The sequence below is a fragment of the Corvus brachyrhynchos genome, unplaced genomic scaffold (genome assembly GCF_000691975.1).
Source record: "Corvus brachyrhynchos isolate BGI_N302 unplaced genomic scaffold, ASM69197v1 scaffold101, whole genome shotgun sequence".
Lineage (NCBI taxonomy): Eukaryota > Metazoa > Chordata > Aves > Passeriformes > Corvidae > Corvus > Corvus brachyrhynchos.
Genome location: NW_008237239.1, coordinates 8,907,460 through 8,919,810, shown reverse-complemented (window position 1 = coordinate 8,919,810; position 12,351 = coordinate 8,907,460). Strand labels below are relative to the sequence as shown.

The window sequence follows — 12,351 nt, the reverse complement described above, 5'->3', positions numbered from 1 at the left end:
TGATGCATGTGTGGCATCTGTTTTCTTTTCCAGATGTCTGTTAGAGAAAGGATAAGGCAAATAGAAACTGTATTCCTCCTGCAGACAGGCTATTGCCCATTACTGCATTGTGACTGTAATCTCTGAAGTGTTTTATGACACTGTAGCATTCCTCAGAGCTCTTACGAATAAAAAAGATTGTGCTGAGATCCCTTTTGAACATTAGTTTGGTAAACTCAAACATACAGGAGGAGAGGGTGAGATTATGGAGCTCTCCAAAGGCTGCTCTCCTCTGCCCCAGTGCAGCTGAGGAGTAGATTACAGTGTCGTAGCCTGTGCTCTGTGTGCAGAGAAACTAAAGACTAAATAAACGCTCCTTCAGACTTAATGAAGAAAAAAGGTTTTATATTGATACTCATGCCCTAGTGACTGGCTGTTGTCCCAGCTTCTACCAAAATAGGATGTCATGCTGGGTTCCTGTGGGTTCCTACACTGACGCTTACCTTTTGGACTGTGGCGTTAGGAGGTATTGTGGTACATCTGGCTCTTAAAAGTAATTTATGTTATACTTTCAAAATGCCTATGGTGAGATTATGGGTCTTTGAATACTGACATTTAACACTCTCTCAGAAAAGCAGAAATTGCTGCAGGAGATAATAAAGTCCCTTGCACTAAGGGATGTAATCTCATTAGTGCATGATTTTTTTTTCCATTACATTTGAAGTGAATCAGACCCTTAAGACAGTAAGAAGTGGATAATGATAACGACTTACGTTATGTTTCTTGTTTGCATTCTTAGTACTACCAAAAGAGCTCTTATTAAAATATAAAAAGATATTCTAATCTCAGAACTGTCTGTGTATTTCCTGTCTGTGTTGTTAGGGTTCTCTAATTGGAGGTTGTCTCCATGCCAAGCATTTAGATCATTTAATGTTAGTATCAGCATTTATATAATTAATTCTGAACTGTGTGGGTAAAACTGTAATGGTAACTGTTATTTACAGACTTTTTTTTTTTTTTTTTTTTTTTTTTTTAATTTGCTGGGAGAAGGAAGTTGCTAGATGTCCAATTACCTATACTGGCATATTGCAGTATGTTTGAAAACCATTTTTTACATTACTTTTTTTCTGCATTGTATATATCATTGAAAGTAAAGGCTTTGATTGTAAAAGTCTGACCAAACATATCAGGTTTTTCTCTTCATCATGCCAGTAAGTGTTTCTGTGGTGAGGCATCCTGCTTCTGAGCTGGACTGCCACCTCGAGTGCCTGTATTTTAGTTGTCCTAATTGCATGCTTAATGAATTTCTGGAATATTTCTGTTAGAACTGGATGTCTGGCAAATCTTTTTAGTGTATTTATAATTACCTGGGTTGTAATCTGTAGGTAATTAAATTAAACATTACTTTTAAAACCAGTTTTAGAACTGTTTTTTGTTAAATAATTTTAGCCTTGTATCTTACTGGAAAAAAACAGATTATTTCATTCTTTTCCCCATCCCTCATTAAGTTGTTTTGCTCTTGTTCTGCCTGCCATTGCTGCACAAATTTTACTTGTGTTTATTCTGGTTTAAGTGTGAATAACAAAGGATTAGAGGAGTCTCTTGTTCCTTTTTCAGCCCTCGGGTTCTGTGTGCTAGGCAATAGATAAATTATGCCTGGCTACTGAGGAATAAATTTGCAAGAATTCTTTTTAAAAAACCATTTATGACCCAGTAGTACATGGAGAGGGAGATTTATCTTTTTAATTGCATAATATTCCAAGATGTGATATGATCAAGAGCTTACAATGTCTGGTTCTGAAAATGTTCTGGTTTTGGGCTGAACAGAAGCAGTCAGAAAATCCCAATTATGAGAAATTAGAGCTCCACCTGGATTACCAAATCCAAATGCAATTTTAGAATTGCTTTCAGTGAAACAAAGAGAATTTTAGCTGCTGTTGGTATGAACTATAATAGCAAGTAATAAATATGTCTTTATGATTTTAAAAGATAATTTTATGAATGTATATTACACAATAGTCACTGAAATGCACATTGGTTGTCAACTGGTTTACAATTCATATCAGGATATTCTGTGTGTTATTCTGCAATATACTGGATATCATACACGGCTTATGTGGTGGGTAAAAAGTGCAGCTAAGCAGAAGAATTTTTAACTAAGCCAAGACACAGTGCAATAATTTAGAAATAATAAAGGTAGAAAGAATTAATAAATGATGAATTAAAAAGAAACATGACGTAGAATAAGTTTTAATGAGATGGCTTCAAGTCTGCCTGGTATTTGTGAACACTTCTTTTGCAGGTGGTTTTTTGAAGTACTGGGATATCCCAGATCTTCAAAGGCCAACATCATCAATGGTGTGCTGATGACAGTTGTGTTCTTCGTGGTGAGGATTGCCGTCATGCCTGTATATTACAGCCATGTAATTTCTTCATTTGGAACAGAAGGTTTCCAGAGATTAGGATTTGCAGCCCAGAGCGCCTGGATTATCTCAAGTGTTGTCTTGGATATTATGAATGTGATGTGGATGGTCAAAATTGCAAAAGGATGCTACAAGGTCATTTGTCTTATTGGACAGGAGGAAGCGAAAACTCACAGAAATGGAAAATCTGCCTAGAAATCATACATAAAATGAAATTTCTGCTATGAAAATATTTTGGGTTCACTGAAACAGTGCACATTTCTGCCATGGAATGCTCCTATTATGGAAACAAGGTATTACCTCTGTACTGATCTTACTCTTCCCCTAGCCACACTGCCTGCACACCCAGGGCCACGCTTTGCGGATCCTGTCCAGTGAGGAATAAAAGCAAAAGCTCACACAGATGAGTTCCACATGCCTGATCTAAGCAGTTGCAAGCATCAGAAATTAGAAAGGAGGAGACTGATTACTTGCTTATTGTCCACCAGTGTGTTCAAAGTGTTTTTCTCAGGTTTCTCTGATTAAAATGTTTTATAAATCCAGTGAATACTGACATATCTGTTTTCTTAGAAAATGAAAAATTCCCCAAACTCCTGATTATGGTGCAATTTTCCAGGCACATTTCTATGGTTTCTTCTAGGAATAACAATCAAGATTTCATTCTTGACAACTTTTTAATTTTTGCAAGAAAAGCTAAAAATTTGGCTTTGATTCTGTGAAGTCTTTTACTGCTTTTTTTTCTGCCTTATATGAATGCAAACCATTTTGGGAAATTTATGAAATAATTTTATCTAAAATGCTGTATTATAAGACCATATGATTTCTTAAAAGTTGTTAGATTTCCCATTTTGATGGGAAGGATTACCATTTGCTGTGCTAGGTTACATGCAATAGTACATCTAAATTCCCCATGGAACTTTTTTTGTAAGTTAATATGGTAGATGATGCGTGGAAATGGCATAATTCTTACTGAAGCGCTTTTTCCTTTGCTGCTACTACCTTTGAGAAGGGCTGCAATTCTTCTCAGAGTATTTTTAACCATTGGCTATTTGGATTCAAAGTTTAATAGCAAAGAAATAAAAATCTTCTGTATATGTGATGTGTAACTTTCAGTAATACCTTTTTCTTTTATCACAGAAATGACCTATTTGATACGAAGTGTTCAGAATTTTGGTCACATTTTCCTTGTTAATCAAGTCAGAAATCTGAGGTGTTGACTAAAAACGCTCTTGTATCAACTGTGCCAAACTCCTCTAAAGCTGTATGGTAATTCTGCAGAAGGAACAGTTGACCTCTGTAGACACATATTTTTTTTTATACCGCACATTTGTCAATAGGTACTCAGTTCTTCCTTCTGTGAACTTGAAGGCTTGGATGTCATCAGAGAGGAATCCTGCCATCTAGGAATAGTCTTAAATCTCAATTATAATACAATTCGAGGAAATTCTGAGTTCTGTTTTATTTAAAATAATTTTGAGAGCTATATTTAAGTGTAAATTTGTTTTGTTTCACTTCTTTTAACTGGAATTGGGACTGATTAACTTCTGGTTTTTTTCCTTGGTGTAGGTTTGCTAAAAGTGTCTGTTTTCACTGAGACTTTAGCGCACATCCCAATTATTGTAGCAATCTGTTAAAGCAATTTCTTTTCAAAGAGAAAGATAGCATATTTGCCCTGTGTTGGGTGACTAGTCCTGCTCCAGCTGACAAAGCTGGGTGATGTGAGCTCTCCCCTCCCTAGTCAGAGGTGTGAGTGCCCCGTGCTGTCCTCCCTGGTGAGGGACTCAGCGTTCCCCGCTTACAGAAGCTGGATGTAAGACCCAAGAGGAATGCATAGGCTGAAATGCCTTTTTACCAAGGCAGCTGCAGTGAGTTTAGTTTCCCAGTTAAAATGCTGTCAGGGAGTATTGTTTGGACTTGTGTAAAATGCACTTTTAACAGCCTAGCTCCATTGCTCAGCTGGGCAGGCTTTTTTTCTAAAACAGTTTCCCAATCCTGCCTTTTTAAGGGAGATAGCAAGGATTGTTAGTACTTGTGTTTTTTGGACCCTGTGATTATTAGTACTTCACAGGCCTACAGACAAAAAAATCTATTTATGCCTTGGGAGAGTTAGCAATTAATCTGTTGAGCTGTATGATCTGAGTGAGCACAGTGCCTCGTTTGGGTACCAGTAAATCCACAGTCTGTGAGAGTTGATCCTGTGACTTGCTTTGCTCCAAGAAATAGACTCTCTTTTATGCTAATTTGCAGAACCTGGTATCTTTTAAAATGTGATTTCAGTGTACCTAATGCAAAATTGTGAAAAGGCTGTGTTTTTATCATCTTTATGATTTAAAGATGGATATGAAATACTCTTTTCTTTGCTTTTTAAATCACTAGATCCCTGTGATTTAATAATTTTGTAATAGCTTGTTCTTTTCTAAAATAAATTGAGTAAATTCAAGCATTTTGGAGAATTATGCTTGAAAGCAGAAGTCTGCTTTTCTTTTTAGGGAAGTAGGATGAGAAAATTGAGAAGATGATTTGGAGAAACTCTTGGGGTGACAACTCATGAAAAGTATCTGAAATTTATAATTTCTTAGCATTGATTTTAATATTTCAGTATTTTAAATATTTTGGTCTCAGTAGAGGCCATTCATTAAAATGGTCTACTTCTTCCACTTCTAGATAGACTTGTGTTTGATAGGGGAAAAAAAAAAAGTAAGTCAAGCTATAATAAAATGTTAAATTAATGTTAAAACTAGATTTAGAAACAAAAAACAATCCAAAACTCTGCATACTACACTTTGGCCAACAGTCCAGAATTGAAGAGCAGTAGGACAAATTCTTTCAGAACACCTAGTATTTTGGATTGCGGCACAAAATTAGTGTAATTAAAATTTTATTTTGCAATGCATTAGCTTCAAATTTTATCATTTTTTAAAAAGTTATTACAGTTATGTCCTGATGCATCAGAAGAAAATTTTCTTATGAAAAAACTATTAACAGTTGTGGTTTCAGCAAAGACTTTAGTAAACAGGCAGCAAAGTTGTGATGTACTGAATACAGTAGTATATAGGGCACTTTTTACCTGCCATTAAAAGCTTATAATACAGCAAATTAGATAGCTGAGGAACCCATTTTTAATTGCACTTTATTAATTTTAAAAATGTAATGAAATAATGAAATTTAATGTTGTAAGCTTGTGTCTTTGCTTTTTTATGCAAAAAAGTAAATGCATGATAATTAGCATTGTAACAAATGCTTTTGAATGTAATATCTTATTAGTGGCTTAAAACTTCTATTTTTAACAGATGCATTCTAAAAGCAGACTCTTGGCATGTCACCAAAAAGGTGTCTTTTCTGTGGGCATATCAAATGGAAGGAGTGACTCTTGTAAAAACTGCTGTTTATCTTTTCTTTTCCCTTCTTCAATACCAGGTGACATAAAATTAGCTCGCTGATCACGGGAGAGACTATTTGTACCGGTTAGGCTGTATGTAGAAATGCAAGTTAACCCTTTTTTATGGCTTTAATTTTTCATCAAAAGATGAGTAAATACCACATTCAGAACTCTACAGGAGAAGGGTAGGTCAGGCTTTCTGTAACTGATTTGTGGAATCAGTACTTGCAGAGAGGAATTATACTTCAAATACTCATTTTCTCAGTGAGTGTTTCAGTGGATTTCAGTGGAAAGTCTCACAAAACGAGATGCTGTATGGGTTATTTGTGTGAATTCTTCAGTGGTAAGAATTACATCTCTGAAGCCTACTCTACCTCTGTAAGTACTTGCTATCTTGACTGAGCTCAGTAATTTAATAACTTAATTGCATAAAAAATAATCAATTTAATAATGAAATATATGCACAGGAAAATGAGGAGAGCTGACTTAATATATAAATTCTTAACAATTCCAAATTTTGTACTAAAGTTTTTTAAAAGGTAAATTAGTTACGGTGTTTGGAAGAGAATTACTTCCATCTTTACTTAAAATATTGTGGGAGAAGATTACTTATATTGCAGAACTAACGTTACCCTAAGGATAAAAGCTTACATGAGTGAGCAAATGCATCAGTTTAGAGGCATAGAAAGGCACAAAGTTAATTCCTGGGCATAGGCCAGCGACATGGGATACACATCATAAAGTCACCCCAAGACATGCATTCAGGCAGGCTTAAAGAGGAGAGGAGGAGGAGGTTTTGAGTACACACACAGAGATCCAGATGTCTTCCTACTGCTGTAGCTGGGACAACAGCAGACTGATACGTAGCAGAAAGGTTTAGGTGTTTCTGTGTCTCTGTTGGCAATGGAAAATGAAACTTTATTCTTTAAAATTTTCAAGCTGTATAAAATGGAATACCAGTTGTTGATTACTGTATGAAGAGGACTTTTTTCTCATGGCCTTGTGTGTGTTTAAGCATATGTACGTACAAGCTTTCTGTAAAAGACCATTTAATAGAGAAGTTTGAAAAATTTTGTGATGCTTCTGCTGAGCCATTCAGAGGAAAATAAAGGGCTGCTTGACAATTACTCCAGTTTAGGGTCTGGTGTGGTGTTGGCTGCTGCTGAAAACCATCGGTAAAGCAAACAGAAAGGGACTAGAATTTTCAGATGAAAAAGTGCAAGTGTAGAACACTTTGAAAAGTATCACAAGCCCCTTTGATATTTTTAATAGCCTACTGTACAACAGCATTATCTAGCTACAAGGAACTTCACGAGGGGAAGTTTGCTCCTGATCAAATTTCTCTGTCTGTGGAATACAGCCAGAAAAAGAACAGTACTATCAGCAAGCATTGCTGATATTCTGATTGATAGCAGTCAAATGGAAATAGTGATAATATTTACGAACTTTTAACATTAATCCAAACCTGGATAAAATCTCTGTTAGACAGGTGAAGGTCTTAGGATTTTCTGAAAGCAACCTGAAAGTTGTTTTTATGGCAGAGAAGATGAAATATGTGCTGCCTGGGTTGTTTAGGGATCTGGGATTAAGCATCAAGTCATACTTTTAGATGGTAACACTTGGTAAGGTTTCTTATCCATTAAAAATTTCTACTAGCTACCTCCTTTGACATTCTTGTTCTATTTATAATAACCAAGCACTTTATAGCTCAGTGAAGCATGGAAGGTAGCTATGGAGAATAAATTTTATTGTTTGGTATAAGAAATATTTTGGCAAAATTTCTTCTGAGAACAGTTTCATTGTGTTATGTCCTGCACTGAGAGGGCATCTGTTTATTATGAAGTATATACATTTTTAACCTTCTTGTAAGTAAAAGAAGTGTCTTTAAGAGAGTAAAGTATGAAGAGTTCAGCATGGCTTGGTATCAACCATATAATGATTCAGTGTGCTATTTATAACTTCCTACTTACTGAAATTGAAAATATAAGAGCAAATAAAATATTCTGTATCTTTATTTTTAATCTATGTGTGGGATGTCAAACATTGTACTTATCTTGTGGACAGGACATGCTTTTACGAGCCTAGAAGTATTTAAGTATATGAGAATCTGCACCCAAATGGAACACGTTGCATGTAAATTGTCTTCTAAGTTTTAAAATTTTGGTATTTTTAAAAATTTGCTAAGTTTGAAAGCAACATTTAAATATTTATACTAAGCTGTAATACCGAATACAAAATTTTAAATGCAATGTGGTTTTGTTTATAGTAATCCTATTCCAGTTTCACAAGAAAAATCCATCAAATCATAGGGGGAAGGGAGGAAAAGGGCTAATCATGAGCTCGGCTATATAATTTGCACACTTAATATGCACACATCCAAATATCCTGGATTTGCTTCTAGCATGCATTTACCAGTGTTTTCTTCAATATTGGCAGACACCTATATATGTAGAATAAGCACAGCTAACCTGTTATAAAATCAAATTACAAAACCTGTTTGGAACAAATGAGTTACAAGTTAGGCATAAGTAATGGAGCCTGTAATTCAAAAACGTTTATATAATCTTCTGTCTAAGAAGAAACTTGATGAGTTTATCTAACTGATGTGCAGAGCAAGGATGAAAACTGTAGATCCTGCTAGACTGATTTCTGGTAAATCTTGACAATCTGGTTTGCAGTAAATTCTAATACTGTCACAAAATGTCAGGATCACATTATTAAATTCAACTCGTAACGTGACCTGATTGTAGTAGCAATCCTTATCATGGCACAAGAACTTAAAAATGCAATATAACGATTCTGAAGATTGGTGATAAAAGTAATCTGTCATAGTAAGGTGAATGATTAAGTATTATAGGTTTAAATATACTTTTTATTATAAGAAAAAAATCTGAATTATTTGTTAGCATTTCAGTGATATTGTAAAGCATTTCTGTATTTTGTTTGAACAGTTTAGGAGCTTGCATAAAATGATACTGGCTGATTTTTTTTCCTTTGATATATGCAATAATGTCAATAAGCAATAAATTGCATGTTGTATGCAAGGTATTGGTACTTCATAATAAAGAAAAGGAACACAGTTTCTTATTTTGTGAATTTTTCTTTCTTAATATGACAAGAGCTTATGTATCTATAATGAGTGCATCATGAAAGAACAATTTTTGCGGGGTTCAATTCTGAAACAACTGGCTTTCATGGTATCTTGAGATTCCATGCTGTATCTTATTTATTTTAAAGAAGGTGAAGATGAATGTATGAGGTCTGAGCCACACTGTTGCTCAGGTGGGTGAACTTTTCAATGCTGAAATTCTGTGTAGGACATCAGTGGGGCCAGGAATGTAACTTACAGTTTAAGTTTTTGTTGTGTATTGGGGAAGAACTTTTGGATTGGATAGTATTATTATATTATATATATATATATTTTTTATATATATATATATATAATGTATTACTCTCTTGTAATACCACATGTGTCAGGGCATAGGCTGGACAGTTGTCTGAAGGCTCTAAGGATAAAGAGCTGCTATTGTCAGTGCAGTATAAATGTGATGCACTACACACTCCCTTACTGAACACTAAGATGAGCAATTCAGTTCCTCAGTATGGCAGTTCCTAGGTTCTATATGTGCAGTCAACGTATGCATGGAAGCATGAATTGTGTGGTAAAGCCCAGAGGTTTCTTCGAGCATCCTTAGAGATTGCTGCTGTTTTATATCTTAACCACTGGCTTCCAAGCACAGGAATTACTCATGTTTCTTTGTGTTTTCTTTTGTGTTATGCAATGGTTAAGTTACTAGAAGAAAACATAAAGCAGTCCAGTGTTTTTACTTTTTTTCCTCTCATCTTTTGAAGGGTATTTGGTTGCATTTGTAAATTATATACTTAGGGTACTAATTTTACACTGCTAGTGTAGTAAACTACTCATTAACTAGTTGGTCTGCTAGAAAGTGAGTGGGAATTTCTGGAAACAGACATTCTTTGGGGTCAGATGCTATATAGGTCAGATTTCCAACTGCTTGAGGAAGGACAATGGGGCTTGGTAAGAGGCTTTCGTATTGGCACTAGGCAGCTTTTAACACTGAGTGGTGGAAAGGAAGGGCTGAACATGGCTGGGAGCAAGGGATGCCTTTCAGTGAGCCATTCTTAAACTGATGCATTCAACAAGTCTTGCTTAAAGCATGAGAAACATTATCTCTCCCTAAGATGTAGGATATAGGAAGTATTTTGTATATCCACTTCTTTGTCATACTCAGGTGCAAAGTCGCTTTTCATTTTCTCCCCAGGTTTTTTTTTATTAGTCTTCATGTTCTTGCTGAAAACTTTTGTTTCACTCCTTGTATTGGTGTGGTAATTTTGTACTAAGATTTAAAGAAAAAAATTATTTAATCTTCGCAATGGATATCTGTAATTTTTTAGATGGTGGGCTACTGTGGTATCTTCTTTTGCTCTGCTTTTCTGGAGTTCACAGGGCAATATACCTAAGGGTAGACCGTGTGCTTCATTGAGATTGGGACCTTGGTCTTCTTTGTAAAAAGTGCTTTATATTGCATAAAAAATATTTGCTACTTGGCGTATCTAGCAGAGGGTGAAAACGATTATGTATACAATGGCTCACAGTGCAGTTGTTGCTTCTGGTGGAGCGTGATGGCAGAAAGCAGGGAGATGGCACACTGACATCTACAGTATTATGTACTTTGAGAGGAAAGAGGAGAACCAATTTTCCATTTGAGAACATCAGAGAGAGAAAATCTATTTTACCATAGAGTCCTTCTGCCACTGACTTGAAATACTTAGAAGCAGAGATTTCAGTTGCTCTGTGGGAGGATCTTATTAAACAGTATTGTTAAGTGAAATAGGATGGGTGACTTGTGGTTGTTCAGCCTGGAGAAGAGAAGGGTCTGGGGACACCTTAGAGCCCCTTCCAGTATGTAAAGGGGATACAAGAGAGCTGGAGAAGGACTTTTTACAGAGGCAAGTAGTGATAGGATAAGAGGGAGTGGCTTTAAGCTGAAAGAGGACAGGTTTAGATTGGATGTTAGGAAGAAGTATTTCCCTGTGATACCTGTGGTACTGGTTGCCCAGAGGAGCTGTGGATGCCCCTGTTCAAGGCCAGCTTGGATGAGGCTTTGAGCTATCTGGTGTCGGGGAAGGTGTCCCTGCCTATGGCAGAGGGGTTGGCAGAAGAGGATCTTTAAGGTCTCCTCTAACCCAAACTGTTGTGTGGTTCTGTATGTGTAGCAAGTGAAGACTTAAAATGATTGTTTAGTGCTGCTTACACAGGAGTTACTGTGAGTGTAGTCTTAGATACTACAGAAAGGCCAAATATGCCTAAATTGGGAAATGATGGAGGCAATCAGAATGTTTTCTAGGGCATATAGTAGAGATTCAGTTACTGACATGATGCTACATTTCTGTCTTAAGGTTCTCAATATGGTAATAATTTCTGCATGCAGAAAGGGTAGAAAACAACTTCCTCTTAAGTAATCAGGACTATAAAAGGGCAAAAATGACTGAAAGGATGAATATTTGATATTGCTTTATACTTGTATTTTTATTTCATGTTAACACTGAATGGCAATGTCCTTGTTAATAAGAAAGATCCTACTTTGAAAGATGGGATGTGAAAATTATCTTAAAAGCACTCTTGAGAGGAATATATAAAAGTTTTTTAAATTCAGGTAGTTATATATTTTGAAATACTGCTGCTTAGAACTATTTCAGTGTGGTTTAGAATTTGTCTTTTTAAATCTTTGTGATTTTTTTTTGAAAGAAATGGGAGAGAATCACTCATTTCTGTATTTATGTGCACCCTTCTTTCAGATTTGAATTTGATTTTTCTTCATCCTAAGCTACTGTAGTAACTGTATCACTTGAAGACTAAATTCCTGTCTACTTTAGTTTTATTCTTAATTGTTGCAATGAAATAGAATATTTGGGGAAAAAGCTATGGTTATTTTTTGATCAATTCTAACTGTTACACATTTATAATGAATGTTCCTCGTCTCCCCACCTGCTTTTTGTATTCGACAGCCCCTTGAGAGTCCATGTGGTGGGATGAACATTGAAATAGTCCGGTGGGGTTTGTACCTACTGTTACAGTGGTTACTACGTAGCCAGGTCTTATCACTTGTTGGTCAAAAAGGGATGGGATGAAGGCAGTATTCCATGCTCTGATGCACAGTGAGCTCCATCTTCGGTGCGTCATGCACGGTATTTCACACATACAGTTAAACTGCATCTTCTGGCTTGGAAATAAGGCAATATTCTTAGGACATCTTAAAAGAGAAGTGATACTTTTCTTGGTTAGTTGATGTTCAAAAATAATCTTAAAGAACCTTACTATCTCTGCAAGTTTAATACTAAAAAGGATACACCTTTACGGTAACGATGCGTGCTGCTAGTACGTTGTGAGTCCCTTCTACACTTAAACAATTATTTATAAGGGATAACGATTTCGCAAACAAGCCCACAGCACGAGGTACAAGCACACGTAGCTCTCGCTAGCGCAGCTGCCCGGGCTTACCGCGAGCCTCGGTTCGCACAGCTCGCTGTCGCTGGCAAGCGTAGACC

The 12,351-nt window shown here is 36.0% G+C and overlaps 1 protein-coding gene across 3 annotated transcripts in view; it reads left to right on the top strand.

The window, feature by feature from the left end:
* The window catches only part of TMEM56 (transmembrane protein 56), a 34,763-nt gene extending 25,899 nt beyond the window's left edge, over nucleotides 1-8,864 (top strand). For all 3 annotated transcript variants that reach the window (XM_017729858.1, XM_008630262.2, XM_017729860.1), the window contains one exon: nucleotides 2,282-8,864. In XM_017729858.1, coding sequence (XP_017585347.1) covers nucleotides 2,282-2,597 — 316 coding nt within the window. In that variant the 3' untranslated portion in view covers nucleotides 2,598-8,864. The remainder of the gene's footprint in view (nucleotides 1-2,281) is intronic.
* Nucleotides 8,865-12,351: the final 3,487 nt, after the last annotated feature.